This window comes from Acanthisitta chloris, unplaced genomic scaffold, assembly GCF_000695815.1.
Source record: "Acanthisitta chloris isolate BGI_N310 unplaced genomic scaffold, ASM69581v1 scaffold1934, whole genome shotgun sequence".
Classification (NCBI taxonomy): Eukaryota; Metazoa; Chordata; class Aves; order Passeriformes; family Acanthisittidae; genus Acanthisitta; species Acanthisitta chloris.
The window spans coordinates 33,666-51,652 of NW_008669668.1; the positions used below are offsets into that span (position 1 = coordinate 33,666).

The window sequence follows — 17,987 nt, forward strand, 5'->3', positions numbered from 1 at the left end:
TATATGGAACTCCTTTTTTTAGGAGTTGTTTAGGTTGATAGTAATTGTGTGGATATAATCCTGCAAACACAGATCTTTTGTAAACAAACAGCTCCTCACAAATGCAACAATCCTCTTTGTGTGGGATGGAGCTCTAGTATGTAATGAGAAAATTACACCTTACAGTACATTCTGACATTTGCTTTCCAAATTAATTAAAGTAATCTTAATATCAGTCATGTCATTCCATGTTTCCACAGTGTTTTTGCTGACTGGTCATTCTTTATATAGATAGAACTCTTATTTTTTGTTGTTTTTTTTTTATTAAGGATGTCATTGTCAGATCAATACTCTTTGCTTTCGACTCTCAATTTTTACCTAATAGTTCCTAAATAAAACATAGGATTTCTTTTTCTCCTTGTTATCACAGAAACAAAATTTCATGCTTATGTTCACCCATCTGCTTGAAAGAACTGAAGATTTTAAACATTAGTAAGAACAATATTTCATCTCTTGCTGATAATGTCTTCATGGGCTGTACAAAACTGGAGCAGTTCAATGCCAGGATGAATGCTCTTGGTAAGTATCTGTGAAAATAGGATCCAGCATTCCAAGTCACAAAATTCCTCTGCCAGCAGCAACTGGAGGCTTGGGAGAACAGAGAAGAAGATCACATATGCTTGTCCCTGTTTATACAGTTCCCTAGGCATCAGTTTTTGATCACATGAGGGATGGAATATGCTTCAGGCATGTGATCTGACTCAGCAAACTCCTCCTGTTTCAACCTTTGTAGTGGATGCTATAAAAATCATGGAGTGTACTTTGACATTTTAAAATTGTCACTGTATTTCAGAAGGGAACTCTTACACCTGCATTAAACACAGTGAACAGTTGGACTCATTTCTATATGAGTAAGACCCAGTGCATCCTGGCTCATATGGGAATGTTATGTGTACTGGCAATACAGAAAGTGTAAGATTATTTCAGTGTTTAATGCCACTGTGAGATGAAGGGTAATATGTAATGTGGCAAAAGCCAATGTATTAATTCATTTGGGGAGTTTAGTTTTAAATAAGCCTCAAAAAACAAAAAAAGATTTGAATTCTACCTTCATTAGCTGATACAGAACCTATGCATGAAAATGACAGACTGACCTTTTAGTCTCTCCTTGACTCTATTCCAGTCTTAAAAATAATTTAAACACTTCTTAAAAATAATAAGATTAACCTCTTTTTCTGCTCTAGAAAGGATACCTGATTTGTCATCCAGCATAACAAGTTTAAAATTATCCCAGAATTGTTTTACTAGTGTTCCAGAAGCAATACTCCTTCTACCACAGTAAGTCATTTTATTTATTGAAGTTAATACTAAGTTCTTGATGAAGAAAATTTGATGGCAAGGCCTTCATTAACTAGAAAATACTGCATGTTTTACTGATTTTTCAGTAAATCCTCTCTAACATGTTAAATACACAACTTTAATGGCTATTCAGCCATTAAGTTTTTAACTGAAGACAAATTAGTCCCATTTTTTTCATGATTTTGAGAAATTGTGTTCCTCAGATTGAAATCATTGTTGTTGAAAACATATTGCCTGGCAGTTGAAACTGACCATTCTTGCTGAGAAGAATTAATTTAATATTTCCTTGAAACTGGCAATAAAAACATAATGGCAATTTTTCCTTTTCAAGAAGTTCTGCAGACTTCTGCACAAGGCGATTTCATCCCAAAGAATGTCACTTCCTCTAAATGGAATTGTGATAAATATGCATGTGACATTTATTTTGCTATACCTTCAGAACATCACTCGTGAAAATTTGCCTTCTGCTTGTTTTTTATAGAAGTTGCTGACCCTAACATATCACTAGAATCAGATGATGAGAGGAGTGCCTAGAAGGGATGATCAGATCTGTTATCTGAGAGATGTGGGTAGATGTGAGTGCTGAGGGCAGTTACACAGATTTGTGAACTGAGATTAATCAAATTTACATAGGGCATGTCATTATTAACATGAAATTACACAGTTTCAGCATGCTAACTTTTATATTCCCAGCAGCAGGTTCAATGGGTGTGTTGACAAAAGGTTCAGCTTTCAGGTTCCACATCTCCCAGCTCAGACAAATCAATAAGGCATCGCATGGGGTTTTGTTTGCTTCATGTTCCACAGTAACAAACAGCAGATTTGTCCAACAGATGTAGGTGAACTGTGTCATTTGTGCACATACATGTGTTTTATCTACTTCTCTCTAGGTTTCTGTGGGCAAAGCATTTGTTCTGATAGCTAATCCACTTGTTTATTAAAAGTGAATACAGGTCCACTTAGTCTGAGTTCTATTTTTTCCATTTGCTAACTCCTCTCTTTTTTATTCTCATGTTTTCAGTTTGAGATCAGTAGATTTAAGCCAAAACAAGATTGTAATCCTGCCTGGACCTGTGCACTGGAAATCATTAAACTTAAGGGAGCTGTTATTTAATCATAATCAAATTGATGTCTTGGACTTGAGTGAAAAGGCATGTGCATGGTCTAGGCTAGAAAAGCTACACCTGTCCCACAACAAGTTAAAGGAGGTAAAGTATAAGATTCTACCTAAAGAAAATGAAGCTGCTTTTCAGTTGAATTCAATTTTTCAAAGTTCATTTGATTTTTGTCACCTCTCGTATCGTTATACATTCTATTAGTGAAATGGTGTATAAGTGCAAGTGGTACTTTCTGTCAATGGAAATCATCATATTCTATTAAGCATTTCTTCCTGGAATGTGTCGTGATCAGTTTGTATAATGAATTAAGTATGTGGTCCTTGCTCTATTAGTGTGGGATATTAGGCCTGTTTATTAAAAAAACCCAAACTACAGCAGTAAAAATAATACCTAGTTTTGTTAGTTTAATGTATTCGTGTTCATACATGTCTTTAAAATGTTAAATTGCCTGTTAAATATTCTTTTTTTATTCAGATTCCTCCTCAGATTGGTTTCCTAGAGAACTTGACTTCTCTGGATGTAAGTTATAATCCTGATTTGAGATTCTTTCCAGATGAAATGGGAAGACTGTCCAAAATCTGGGATCTTCCTCTGGAAGGGCTCCATCTTAATTTAGACTTCAAACATGTGGGATGCAAAGCCAGAGACATTATCAGGTTTGTTGCACTATTGCTCTTGAATATTCAATATTTTACTTCCTTGGAATATGCAATAAGCATTATCATAGAATCACAGAATTTTTACAGATTGGAATGACATTATGGATCATCTAGTCCTAACCCCCTGCCCTGGGCAGGGACACCTCCCACCAGATCAGGTTGCTCAAGGCTCATCCAACCTGGCTGTGAACACTGCCAGGTCTGGGGCAGCCACAGCCTCCCTGGGCAACCTGGGACAGGGTCTCACCACTCCCAGAGGAAAAAACTTTCATATCATGTCAACACTTAAAAATAGGTTAGAGTCATTTAGGCCATGTTAGTGTTACCTCTTGCTTTTATAAACCAGGTATTAAATGGTGCTTACCAACCATTTGTAGTATGTTTCTTGTGTTCCCCAGTGCATTGCACAGAGCACAGTGTTGGGGGAATTACAAAACAAACAAAGATGTTCTGAATTAAATTTTAGCTTTCAAGTCAGAAATAAGAATAGACAGTTAAAAGCCCAGTAATGTCAGAGAAATATTGAACATTTGAAGAGAAAAGTATGGGCTTAGATTTTTCCTTGGTCTTGAGTTCTGTTGGTGTTTTTCTTTATTATACACTTCTGTGAATTTTGCAAACTTTTTTTATGCCAGATTTCTTCAACAACGACTGAAGAAAGCTGTGCCTTATAACAGAATGAAGCTCATGATTGTTGGAAACACTGGCAGTGGGAAAACAACCCTGCTACAACAATTGATGAAAAGCAAACGAACAGAACTGGGCTCTCCTAAACCTACAGTAGGCATTGATGTGAGAGACTGGATCATTCAAGGGAAAGGCAAAATGAAGAAAGAGCTCATATTAAATGTGTGGGATTTTGGAGGTATTTCAAGAGCTTGTTGTCCTTTACTATTGTCTTTTCTAACGTGTTAATGTGTTGCTAATTCTTAGCCTGTGAAATTTCAAATTAGGGACAGTAGAATCACAAACTTACAACAAAACTTGAGTGACCACTTATAAGTTAGTGATTTCTGTAAACTAGCAGCTAATCCTTAAGCCTTAGGAAGTTCTCATCACCAAATGTGATCTGACCACTCATTTCAACTGCAGCACTTTAGAATAATCATTTCAGAACAGTAAGAAACTGTTTGTGTCACCAGAAGAATCTTCCATTTGACTGTTTCTCCCTTTTATAGTCTGGGTCTCTCTAGGCTCTGCAGTACCACAAGTTCATTATAGAAAACAAAGCACTGTTTGAGCCTTGGGCTTCCAGAAAACTTCCTAAGTTTGGGGAACTACAGAAGTACTTCTAAAATTCAGGCCTAATACAGACTATAGAAAACTTATTTTTAAACAGTCATCATTTAAATCGAGTCTGTATCACAATGGATCAGCACAGATGAACAGCATTCAAGCTGGAGGTCCAGCTTCAGTTGTGATTTTTGTGCTTAATCCTGTGAATTTAGGAGTCTTATTCTGAAGTTGCTGGAAGGATAGGAGAAAGGGAAGGAAGAAGGTAGGAAGGGAAGGAAGGAGCAAGGGAGAAGTACAGTATTGGAGTTTTAGAAGAATCATGACCTTTCAAGTTGTCTTTGCAGTAACCATGTTGATCCAGTTGTTAAATTTTGCACTTCTAGGTTTAAAACTAGCTTAGGTGTTTCAAGACTGCACTTCACTCACTGAACTACCAGAGTACCTGTCTAAAATTCATAAAAATTCATAAATTATGGGTTTCCTATAGATTTAGATAATATTCTGCAAATATTAATTTCATTTGTCAATTACTAGTCAGTGTTCTTCTGCCTTTTTGTCATCTGAAGATCTTCCATAAAGCAAGTACTAAACAATGGAAATTTTTGATCACTAGGACAAGAAGAGTTCTACAGTACCCACCCTCATTTTATGACCCAAAGAGCTTTATATCTTGCTGTTTATGATCTCAGCAAAGGACAAGCAGAGGTGGATGCTATGAAGCCATGGCTTTTTAACATCAAGGTAAGCCATACAGAATGGGATTCCACTTTCCAGGGAGCTGTGGGGAGATAGAAAATTAACCACAAATACTTTTAGACAGGGGAAGAGGAAAGAAGCTCTTCAAGAAATAAAAATAGTAAGATCAAACAAGAGCTTATATATTGCATCTAAAAATATTTTTGGCCATACAAAGACACGATCAGCACCATTTTGTACTTAAAATGGTACAAAGTGCTGTGCAAAAGAATAGTTTGTGTGTTCTGGCAATATTTTGAATGGACTGATAAAAATAAGAAGGATAGTATCAAAGGAATGACAAGCTAAGCCTGCTCTTTTTCTTTTACAGCAGTGTAAATTCTGGGGGAGTCAGAATTAGGCTAATTTAAAACTGACTAGATGCAAAGTTGAAATCTCAATGCTATTGAGTGTATGCTCAGCATCTCATTGTTAATAGGAACAGTTCAAGAACTGTGGTAGGAAAACTGTTCCGAGAGTGTCTGTGTAATTTTCTTTTGCTCTAAGTGTTTTATTTCCATTTGATGGAATCACTCCAGGGTCAGTGAGCATTACTTGTCTTTTCCTTTTGCAGGATGGTTAGCCATGAATGGGCAACACAACTCCATAAAGAGTTTGTGTGCTGATGCTGTTTGTTAAACTTGTCTTTCTCCCTCTCTTCACCCTGAGCCGTGATACAGGACAGGGGGCTGCAGTCAGTTGAGTGTTGATGAAGACATTGCTGATGTGTCCTCCTTTGCTGTACAGTCCTTGCTGCTATTTCATTGCTGCTCTGTCCCAATGACATCTAGCAGAGCACCATTCCTTTTGGCTTTTTCGTTTTGTTGGCTGCTTTTAACCAAAAATACAGTTGTCTCTCTGTCTTACTGACAATGCTGTTAATCTGCGAAGAATGAAATCCAGAGCTACACTACTTCCTTTGAGACAAAGCTGATTTTTTTTTAAATCTTTCTATTTTTGAGTAGACTGCTCTCTGTATGTTGGAGACTATGTTTTGTATTTATAGGCTAATGCATCTTTATTGCCTTATCCAGCCAAGGCTATTATATGGGATTGCAGTTGAAACTTACTCTCAATCAAGACATGAAATAGTATTTCAGATTACAGACTTGGTTAAGAGAGTTATATTTAAAGAGGGAGAAACAGTTGCTTTTTTTCCAGTTTTATTGTTTTGACTGAATTTCTCACGTTTCACGTGGATATAAACCACTGAAATAAACATTCACTATTGAGTTAATCAACACTGTGGATATTACTACCAGGCTCGAGCTTCGATGTCCCCCGTGATTCTCGTGGGCACTCACTTAGATGTGTCTGATGAAATGCAACGCAAGGCCTGCATGAGTAAAATCACCAGAGAGCTGCTGAACAAGAGAGGCTTCCCAGCAATCCAAGATTATCACTTTGTGAATGCTACAGAAGAATCTGATTCCATTATCCGACTTCGGAAAATCATAGTCAAGGAGAGTCTGCACTTCAAGGTGAGAGTCACACTGTTTGTAATGTTGAAAACATCCTAGTTTTAGTCCAGCACCTAAATTTTTAAACATTAATGAATAATTAAATGTATTTTAGTGTGATAGCAAACTCATCTTGCCTTCTATAAAATGTTACATGCAGCAAAGTAATGGAGGAAAATCACCAGTTTTGGTTTAATTTCATTTTCCACCACAAAAATCTTCTTAGTGTAAACCTCAGCTAAGTTCTGTTTTCAAGCACTAGGAATAAACAGAATATTTAAGTGAAAATAGGCAATTTTTTTCTTACAAAGAAATTTGATTCAAAACTGGTTTTGTTGGATGACAGCATGAAATTACAGGAAGTATGGGAAGATCTCAGGGGACCAGGAAATGGGATTTTGTGATTTCTGAAAGCCAACGAATTTTTCATTCACTGATTTTGTTTACACAGCATTAAGCTATTCCTAGAAACAGGAAAATTAATTAAAGCAGGAAGGGAAGGTCCTGTGGAGTGAATAATTCTCTTAGGTGGGAGAATCTGCGCTTGTAGTTCTGTTGTCTCCAAAGTCATCCCTACCCCTCATTCCCTGCTCTGTCCTTAGCCACAGCATGAAGCTCTAGGTGTGAATGACATGCATGAAGAGACTAGTCCAGGCATGGAGCAGGATCCAACCTGTAGCAAAAAGAACATACTTCTTTTTTTAATATACAATATCAATCATACAGTGTCATAACATGTTAAAAAAAGAAAAGATTATGTCCCGTGCTACTTCAGTAAAACTTAGCAGAACCCAAATTTCTTCTGAATTACTGCTTAGAAGATTTTTATAGAGCAAATGCTGTATTTATGAATAGCCTCACACCAGTGCTGTTCCAAAGGAGGCAACGAGTGCACACACCTCTTGTTTCTCTCAGAAACTAACAGCCACATCCAGAATCTCCCTAACTTCATTCCACAGTTCAAGGCACAGCTAACCAGTGCTGAATGGTTTGTCTCACTGCTGACAGGTGAGACAAAGTGAGTTAAGTATTCAGCATTGTCATCAAGTGCTCTGAAGTCTTTGAAATGACACAAGGTTCTAATTACATTTGCACAAAGTACTAATTATGTTCTTGACACATGAAAAGACCACAGTACATTGGTGGTTGACTTCTTGGAGAGCAAGTTTGCAAGCTAAGAAGCCAGTTTGTAAATATAGGGAAAAGTGTTTCTCATTTTGTCAAAAAAATGAATAGCTCGGCACCCGTGGAGAAAGCAAAACCTGGTTGGGTGCTAGCTGACACCAAACATCCAAGGGTGTCTCCAGGAAGGAGCTCAAGCTCAGGAAACATGGGCAAAAAGCCCAACTGTTTCCCCAAAGTGTCACCAATGTGCCTGAATTTATTCTGTCATCTTCTCTTGTCCACTGACTATCAGCAGTGGAGACTTGGAATCAAAACCTACTAACCTTTCCCCCCCAGTTCCTTTAGAGACATGGCTAGAGAGATTACATATTACAAGAGGTATCTTTTTTTATTATTCGTTTGTCTTTTATTAACCTGAGGTGTATGACATCATGTGCTTGTACAGTGAATATTTTCCCTTTGCTTCGAGTCAAAGCTTCTCTTTGAAATGGTGTCTTCTGCCAAGGCCTCCTTTGTTATATTTCATGCACATGTAATATGGAAATATTTTCTTTGGGTATTTATTTATAGAAACACATTATGATTCTGAAAGAAGGATGAGTTAAATCTCCCTTTCAGAAGGCATGTTAGTCAATAAATGAGTGTTCTGGTTCCTTCTTGCTGCTACTTTTGAGTGGACTTTCTCACCTTACATCTTAGCTTTATTGTCTGCATTTGACATGAATAAATTCATACATTTAAGATTATTTTTCCTAATTATACAGATCAGGGATCAACCAGTGGTTGGTCAGCTAATTCCTGATAGTTACCTGGAGCTGGAAAAGAGAATCTTGCTGGAGCGTAAAAATGTCCCACTTGAATTTCCTGTGATTGATCAGAAACGCTTACTGGAGCTGGTCCAGGAGAGCCACTTACAGCTGGATGAAAATGAACTCCCTCATGCAATTCACTTCTTGAATGAATCAGGTAAAATATTATCTTCAGTGTATGTTTGTTAGCACTTTGCTACAAATCTGCAGCAGACAGACCTGTACACGGTTTTAAATTGCATGGTGAGCTGCAATGTCTAAGCTTGGGTACCAATAGGTTGTTCATTCATAAAGGAATTCCATGACATAAAGGATCTCTACTGCCCTTCCTTGGGAGCATCATACCTGCTGGTTAGACAGCACAGTTGCTGAAGAAAGATGCAATTGCTCCAACAGCTCTGATAGAATAGTGGTTAGAGGAATACTTATAACAGCTTCTCTCAGTGCCATACAGTCTTCCCAAGCTTAAATAATAAACCATACAAGAGCTTGGCAAAAAGAGCAAGTCAGATTACAAGTCTAACCAAAAAAAATTGAAAATAAAGGTGAAGTTGAACAAACCATGATTGCATTCTACTGTCCTGAGCTATTGACATAAATTCAACAACTGTATTTATTATTTAAGTTTCTTATGTCAAGCCACAGAAGAAAAAGAGCTCAGTGTGAGGTGTTTACTCTGCTTAATATGGAGCTTGAGCAATGCATTACTAATGACAGTAAATATTCTTTGTGCAGGTGTACTCCTTCATTTTCAAGACCCAGCACTACAGCTAAGAGATCTGTATTTTGTGGATCCTAAGTGGCTGTGTAAAATCATGGCACAGGTTAGACTCTGCTTACTTTTTGTGTCTACATTCATGGTATGTTTTCCCCTCTCTGAAGCCACTATAACTTGTCAGTGGTTCTTCTTCACCATTTCTTTGTGGTTTCAGGGTCTAGATTTTACTCAGGGCCCAGATGGTTTTGTTTTACCCAGTTCTTTCTGTATCCTTTGCTTTCTGGACAAATAACTGTCTCATTGCTTCTATGTTCTTACTCTGTAATGTCCAATATAATTTGTACTGTGTCAGACACAATGATACATGTAGAAGAGAAAAACTCCATAATCCTGCCATTAGTTGAGATGAAAGCTGGAATTTTTTATTAAATTTATAAGAATGGGGGAAGAAGTGTCATTGTATGCTTGGTAGAGATGGCAGAGGAAAGTGAGTGATATGGATTCACGTGTTGGAATGGGAGAGCAGCAAACTAACTACGTGAAACCATCATTGAAATGTTGATCTAGAAACACTCTCAACATTTATTAGACATATTCAGATTTCCTAACCTCTGAAACTGTAACTTTCACTCAGTGCAGGAAATGGGATGGAAAAAAAAAAAGAATATTTGAGTTGTTAAAACTGGTAGGATTAAGAGTGAGGAAAGGCTTAGAAGATCACAACACACAGTGAAAACTACACAAGTGGCTCAGACAGGGCACAGTTTATCACTGCAGTGTTCTTGCTGTGCAGCATTGTGGAAATGTTTGGTTTCACTGTGAAAGGGTTCATTTTCCCCCTTAAATATTAGACTACCAATTATTTCAGGGGACAAAGTTTGTCAGGCAAATGCAATCTAATGGTGAATGTACACCTGAAATTGTTTCACTCTTTTTTGGAAGATTCTGATGGTGAAAGTGGAAGGTTTTTCTAAATACCCTAAGGGAATTGTAAAGCGTTCAGATGTGGAAAAATTCCTTTTAAAGAAGAGCAAGTTTCCTAAGATCTACTTGTCACAATACTTCAAGCTTCTGGAAAAGTTTCAGATTGCTTTGCCATTAGGAGAGGATCAACTACTAATCCCAAGCAGGTAAGCAAAGAGCTAAACCACAAGTGATAGCCATAGAGAGAGATCAAAATAAAAACCTCCCAGCAGGCTAACTAGTTTGACTGATCCTCAGAGAATTTGGGCTATGAAAGCATGATATATACTTGGCATACTGCATTTTAGTAAATGCTCTCAGAAGAGATATGTTACACTGATCCTGCAGCAGATAAAGCTTACACTGTATCAGCATGGTGAGTCAGTGGAATCCATAAATGATAAAGTGCTTTATGAGGATAATATTTCTTTTACATTTACCAGGGCTACACCAGAGAGATATAACTGAATTGCACGTAGTAGTGTGTTAGCACTGCAGATACTTACTGCAATATAAAAGATAACCATGAATTTCTATAACCTCTTTGCTTGAAGTGAGAACCACAGGCAAGTTGCTCAGAGGCAGTATCTCCTCCAAACAGTCTGGATATTAAATGTGGTGACAAAAAGAAAAAAGCATTCTGACTTTGAATGCAGTATTTTTGTTTTATCTGAACAGATAACACAGTTTCTCTGCCTCAGTTACAGATTTCCCTAATGTGTTTAATAATGCTTATGTTGCTGAGAGTGTTACATGGCTGCATTGGTTAGGGTTTATGTGTCCTTTAAAGTCCTGGAATAAGACTTTGTTTGAATGTCTTACCTGCCTTATACATCTGTCTCAGGTTTTTCTCACATTTACATTCAATACCTGATGATTGTCAGTGAGGTTCTGTTGGGTTTAAATTAGAGCAGAACTTCATTTAGCACAACCAAGCAGAATAATGCACTGTCTGTCAGCTCCCTGATCATCTGAATCATGCATTCATTAATAAATAATACATTTTGCATAGTAAATAATGTATGCCATCAGTTGGGATAAAGTACATGATCAAATACTCTCCTAATGTTTTTATTCTTTCAGTTTGTCTGACCACAGACCTGTTATAGAGCTCCCCCACTGTGAAAACTCAGAGATTATCATCAGGCTTTATGAGATGCCATATTTTCCCATGGGATTTTGGTCCAGGCTGATCAACAGGTTGCTTGAAATATCACCTTACATGCTGTCAGGAAGAGGTACAAATCTTTTATCTTCAAAAGCAATGGTGAACAAGTTTGCTTTGCATATCAACACTTGCATGTTAAGGCAGCAATCCCCAACATTGTTGTGCTTTAGCTGATTTCTGGCCATGTGACAAATGTGAGAAAAGGCTGTGGTCATTTTTGGAACTTGGAAATATCCAGGATCAGGTAGTGCCTGTTCTTTCAGGTGTGCAAAAGAAAATTTCTGTCTTTCACATGCTAGAGATGGAGGAAATCCTTATGTTTCCTCAATATTGCTATTTGCTTCCACAAAGAATACAGGAAATAATATGTCTTCCACACAGAAAAACAAACTGCTATTCTTCAGGTTCATTGATTCTCCCTTTCTGAAAGCCTAAAAGCTTTGCTTTTATCAGAAGGAGATGCCATGTCTCTAATTTTTTTTCCCAATAATCCCATGCTTTGACAGGAAAAAAATGCTGAACGTTGCGATATCATTCATCTTTGCTTTTATCACGTGTGATTTATGTGCAATGCTGGTGACAAGTCAAGTAGGAGAAATATTCATTACTAATGCTCTACAAATACCATTTCTATCTACCTGCTGTCCTGGATTGAGATTTCTTCTGAGCATCAAATTCCACTCAGATTCCACTGCTGTTTGATGAGTGTGAGACAGGAGAAGAATCTAAGTCACTGACTTTTTTTCATATGTTGCCTGAGATATTCTGTGCTTGAACCTGAATGTTCTCAAGCCTTTCTGTAATCCCTGCCTGCTACATGACTTGCCATCTGATTAAATACTTCTGGTTTGTGGATGTGCCTTATAGAACTGAACACCAGTTGCCATATATTCAGCTTTTGTGGGGCTATGCTGCCTGCAAAGTTGTAGCCTTTATTTTGTTTGCTATTTGTGTAGGTATAAACCTACACTCGTAATTAAATTTTTAAAGTACAGTGAATTATTCTGAATATTTTTAAACTATTATATTTATACTGGAAATCAGATTTTTAATCTTCATTTTGTATTTTCCAGAGCGAGCTCTTCGTCCTAATAGAATGTACTGGAGACAAGGCATCTACTTGAATTGGTCTCCTGAAGCTTATTGCCTAGTGGAATCAGCATTATTTGACAACAACCCTGATAGTTTTTTGAAAATTACAGCACCTTCTTGCAGAAAAGGTTAATAATTCCTGAGCTTGATTTTTCCTCCTGTTTGATTGCAACTTGGCACTTTGGTTTGTTGTGCTTTTGCCTTTGGAATGTAGAGTTTCTCTTTGTAATTAAAAGCATGGCAGATTGTGTCTGTAACTTCCCTCTCTTGGTTTCTTCCAGGGTGCATCCTTTTGGGGCAAGTTGTGGATCACATAGATTCTCTTATGGAAGAATGGTTTCCAGGTTTGTTGGATATAGATGTATGTGGTGAAGGGGAAACACTGTTGAAGAAATGGGCTCTGTACAGCTTTCAGGATGGTGAAGAACACCAAAAAATACTTCTTGATGACTTGCTTAGAAAAGCTGAAGAAGGTATATATTTATGCCATTTGAGGTATATAGAGGTACATCTGTATGTAGACAGATGTTATGTGACATCCCCTTTATAACATTTTGGGTACTTCAAGTTATTTTAAAAACATTTTATTTCTGTAAGAAATAATTACAGTATAAGTCAAAAGCAACTTGGGGTTTTTTATGTAAGAGATGTCTAGTATATATAAGTACAGAATGTAAGACAGATTGAAGCTACTCTGTGTAGTCATGGAAAAATTGCAATAATCTTGGAATCATAGAATCATCAAGGTTGGAGGAGACCTCTAAGGTCATCGAGTCCAACCATTAACCTGTCACTGCTGGAACCACTAAACCCTAAACCAGATCCTCCAGTGCCAGATCCAGACACCTCTTAAACCCTTCCAGGGATGGTGACTCCACCATATCCCTGGGCAATATCCCAATGCCTGAACACTCTGATAGGGAAAAAATTGTTCCTAACATCTAATCTGGATCTCCCCTGTCTCATTTTATGATCATCTTATAATGAAAATAATAATTTTGTTGTAATATTGATCATGCAACTTCATTCTTGGAACTGAATCCAGCACATAATAAAACTGGTCTTCTGATTAGATCACACAGAACAATAATTTAAAAGGCAATAATCAGGATTACATTCTACATACAAACAGCATTCTATCTTTTTACAGCCAGAAAAATAATATTTTGGTTAATTTGGTGCTGTTACACAGCAACAGTTTCTATCAACGTTTGATTGGTACTTATTCTGAAAGAAAATGCTTAAATATGTAAGATACATTACTTTGAGTGACAATTAGTGTGTGTTCATGATTCACACATGAATCTAACTTTAGGTATACTGACCTTAGGCACTCACAGAGATAGATGTGCCTTTCAGTGCCTTTTGAATGCTGATTACCCTTTTTTTTTTTTTTCTTTTTCATTTTCTCATTTGTTTTTCTCAGGTGACCTCTTGGTAAATCCAGATCAACCAAGACAGACCATTCCAATTGCTCAGATTGCTCCTGATCTGATACTGGCAGATTTGCCTAGAAATATTATGTTGAACAATGATGACCTGGAATTTGATGAAGCTCCTGAATTTCTCTTGGGTAAGCATCATTTCATAGTGGGGTATTTTTACAGAGATTATCTAAACAAGTCAATTGAAGTCAATTCTGCTACACATGGAAAACATTTTATGAGACTTCTTTTTTTGAAGAAATGTATTTTTTAAGGCATTCTGAATTTCAGGCTATTGAGTTTTTAATTTTCCATTAACTTGTACACTAGGACACTGTCTTTTATGTGCTTAGATTACTGATCCATGAAGCTTAATGCAGTAGATGATCCACACATTTTGAAATTAAACCTTTTTAGCTATGGGGGTTTTTTTTTGAGAAATGGTTGATATCCCTTTGTTTCTGATAGTCTTTTCAATGTTGTTGTTCCAAAGGTGATGGTGGGTTTGGCTCTGTGTACCGTGCATCCTATGGTGGAGAAGAGGTTGCTGTAAAGATTTTCAATAAACATACTTCCCTCAGGCTCCTAAGACAAGTAAGAAATACTCTTTTTTTTTTTTTTTTTTCTGCTCATGGAATGCCAACCCTAGTGAAGAGCTTTAAAAGCTGCAGTAAATTTCAAGTCTTCACTCCAAAACATTGCTCAGTTTACTTCAGAGCTGCAGAGGTTGTGCTGTTTGCAGTATTTCATCTGATTTTTTGATTTCCAGGAGCTTGCAGTGCTGTGCCACCTCCATCACCCCAGTTTAGTGTCTTTGCTGGCTGCTGCAATCCGTCCCAGGATGCTGGTGATGGAATTGGCCCTTAAAGGATCTCTTGACCGTTTGCTCCAACAAGACAATGCAAGTTTGACTAGAACACTTCAGCACAGGATAGCTCTGCATGTAGCTGATGGCTTAAGGTAAATTGACTCCTGCATTGCTATAAAAATGAGACCTAGCTGCAAATGAAAAGCTTCTATTTTCTCATATCCCAAGCAGAATATCCCCTGGGTCAGACAAATGCTTCTGTTTTTATGGTTGATTAGCTGATATATAACACAGACTTTAGTTACTTGGGTTTTTTTCTGCTGACAAGTGATACTCATGTAAGCAGAGAAACAGCAAGAGCTCTGGGTGTGGTTTAATGTGGCTGTTGATTTCTTATTGAAATGTCAAATAAATTAATTTAGTGCATTTTTCAAGTTCTGAGAGTCCCTGAATGACCTCAGGAACTACTGCACTGTGACTAAAATGACAAAACCTGCAGAGGGGCTCAGGGATCAGTGAAGCTTAAACTTCTAAGATTGAGTTTGCAAACTGCCACTGACTCTTCAGATGAGACTTGGTAGTAAAATACTGTCATGTGCATGTGCCAGTAAACAGTATTTCAGAACAATTCCAAAGTCATTACCCAGTAAGGCTGTGTCATCTTGGTGGTGTCTGACATTTTTAGCACAGTGGTTTAGGTCTGAAAGCATAATTTACTGTTGTGGGAATAATGCACTCAGTGTGTTTGGACAGGTGCATTCCTGATTTATGAATGTTTTCAATAAATATATTCTGATTAACAGGTACCTGCACTCAGCAATGATCATCTACCGTGATTTAAAGCCTCACAATGTGCTGCTCTTTACCTTATATCCTAACTCAGCTGTTATTGCAAAAATAGCTGACTATGGCATTGCCCAGTATTGTTGCAGAATGGGAATAAAAACCTCTGAAGGCACACCAGGTATGGAAAAATGCTTTGGGTTTTAGTGCATTATGTCCAAAAATAGCTAGTATAGATTTTATGTAGTCTGTAAGAAGCAAATCAAATTTATACTCTGGTCAAAAGCACAAAAAGGAGTCCTAATCATGTTACAAGTTGTGATGCCAAATTTATACCTCTTGGCCTTTCCTCCTGTTTGTGTTTTAACCCCTTTTAGAAGAATCAAGGAGTATACTAAGGATTTTAAAAGGGCTTTAAAAGGGTGCAAACTCAATTACATGCATTCATTATAACTTTTCACTGTCTTGCTTTAATGTGGTTATTGCACGAGAGTTTTAAAAGAGTGCAAACTCAATTACATGCATTCGTTATAACTTTTTGCTGTCTTGCTTTAATGTGGTTATTGCACTATTGAAACGATACTGCTAAAATTTGTTGGATTAATTTCCAGTAATGCACACATAGGTCTTAATGTGTTTTAAAGGTAATAAATACCTGCACTGTTCCTTGGCTTTAGAGAGAACCTATTGGCATCCATTCTGAAGCACTGAACAATTCAACAACTTGTGCCAGTTGGAAAAGTACCTTTAGCTCTTAAGAGGTTGTGGATTCTCCCTCACTGGAGGTGTTCAGGAAATGTCTGGACACAATCCTGAGCCATGTGCTCTAGGGTGGCCCTGCTGGAGTAGGGAGGTTGGACCAGATGACCCACTGTGGTCCCTTCCAACCTAACTGATCCTGTGATTCTGTGAAGTTGTGCTTGAGGGTGCAACTCAGAGTGTTAAAAGTTAGCTTAAGTAAGGATTGCAGACTTGCCCCTCATTTTCAGTATTCATTGATGAATTAGTTATCTTCTATGTAGTGGTGCAGGAGCTCTGTGACTGACTGTCCTCTTCCCTGATACTTATTGCTGATATTTTTGGAGGTCTGCCACATGCAAACTATTGCCAGCCCAGAAATAATGTGCTGCTTTTGGTTTACTTCCTGTGACCTTTTAATGGTTTAATTTTCAAAGTTCATCTTGATATGAAACATAACTATTAATGAAGGATTTCTTTGCAGGATTTCGAGCACCAGAAGTTGCCAGAGGAAATGTTATTTACAATCAGCAAGCTGATGTTTATTCATTTGGCTTGCTGCTTTATGACATTTTAACAGGAGGAGGTAGAATAATGGAAGGCTTGAAGTTTCCAAATGAATTTGATGAACTGGCAATACAGGGAAAGTTACCAGGTATGTCTTGTTTCTTGAAGTCTGAACATTTGTCCTGCCTCTTCCACTAACAGTATCTCTGAGTTGTGCTGGATCTGATGGTGAGCAGAGAAGACATTCAATAATAGCAATTTTTAGAAGGTTCTCCTGATTTCATTATGGTCTTGAAATAGTGAGAAATAGACATATATGCAGCATCACAATGATTATAGTTCCAGTGCAATTTCAAGGCATCTAGCTGGTTCACTTTGTAAAGAAAAACAGTTTTTGTGTACTTGGGCCTTCATCCAGAGCCAGCTAAGATGGTGTTGCTGAAGGTACCTTCTACTACCACGTATGGACTTGATTCATCCATTTTACTGTGATAATCCATATCATGCACAAAGATAAACACAATTATACTTCTTTTCTTTGATCAAGATACATTAAATTAAAATATCCATCATTGAGAAGCTCCATATCTTTAAATCTTAAAAAACCCCTATGAATTCTTACTTAAAAAACCCAAAATACCACTACCTTAAAAGAGCAGCCACCCCTGAAGGTCTTAATTAGGAATTTCCTCTTAACTTGTCAAGACTGTGAAGTCCCTGCCCAGCTGTGTAACATTCTTCATATTCTGCATTACAAGATGAAGTTGTTGGCTGCTGGAAGGAGGATGAAACAGGCTGGACATGGTGTAGTTATGTGGGCAATGTAACTCAGTCTTGACACTTCTGCTGAATTGTCAAGAGCTGCAGAATTTTTATAGTACTATCAGCTTAATGTCAGCTGTTCTCATTTATTGCCCTGCAATAGTGGATATACTCATGAAACATTCTGTAAGGAATGTTTCATTCTATCTAGGAAAGAGCAATATCACTGGCACAGCTTCTCCTTTACAAGAGACAAAGAGTTCCTACATTTTCTACTTCTTAGGGAGAATAATCCAGTTCTAAGCTCAGTTTCAATCCTCTTCCTGCAGAGGATATCCCAAGAACTGGTGGCTAAGTATCTCTTGAGTGCAGCTCTCTCTTTGGCTGTTTTATAAGCCCTATGAAAGAATCAGAAGTATTAGTTTCTGGAGAAAGTACAGTTCCATCTGTGCTCTTGCTTACCTTCTTCCACCAAAAGAGAGGCTGACTGACCTCACATGTAAACAGCACCTCTCATTTGCTGAACAAAATATGTTCATTTGCA

The 17,987-nt window shown here is 37.4% G+C and overlaps 1 protein-coding gene across 1 annotated transcript in view; it reads left to right on the forward strand.

Moving 5' to 3' along the window:
• LRRK2 (leucine-rich repeat kinase 2) overlaps positions 1-17,987 on the forward strand; it is a gene marked incomplete at its 5' end in the record, with an annotated part of 58,056 nt that overhangs the window by 28,975 nt on the left and 11,094 nt on the right. The window contains 18 exons of the mRNA XM_009073389.1: positions 410-558; positions 1,224-1,317; positions 2,360-2,546; positions 2,931-3,112; positions 3,751-3,980; positions 4,965-5,092; positions 6,349-6,567; positions 8,436-8,637; positions 9,216-9,304; positions 10,141-10,328; positions 11,245-11,399; positions 12,403-12,549; positions 12,703-12,894; positions 13,848-13,994; positions 14,339-14,439; positions 14,615-14,805; positions 15,457-15,617; positions 16,659-16,829. Coding sequence (XP_009071637.1) covers positions 410-558; positions 1,224-1,317; positions 2,360-2,546; positions 2,931-3,112; positions 3,751-3,980; positions 4,965-5,092; positions 6,349-6,567; positions 8,436-8,637; positions 9,216-9,304; positions 10,141-10,328; positions 11,245-11,399; positions 12,403-12,549; positions 12,703-12,894; positions 13,848-13,994; positions 14,339-14,439; positions 14,615-14,805; positions 15,457-15,617; positions 16,659-16,829 — 2,933 coding nt within the window. The remainder of the gene's footprint in view (positions 1-409; positions 559-1,223; positions 1,318-2,359; positions 2,547-2,930; positions 3,113-3,750; positions 3,981-4,964; positions 5,093-6,348; positions 6,568-8,435; positions 8,638-9,215; positions 9,305-10,140; positions 10,329-11,244; positions 11,400-12,402; positions 12,550-12,702; positions 12,895-13,847; positions 13,995-14,338; positions 14,440-14,614; positions 14,806-15,456; positions 15,618-16,658; positions 16,830-17,987) is intronic.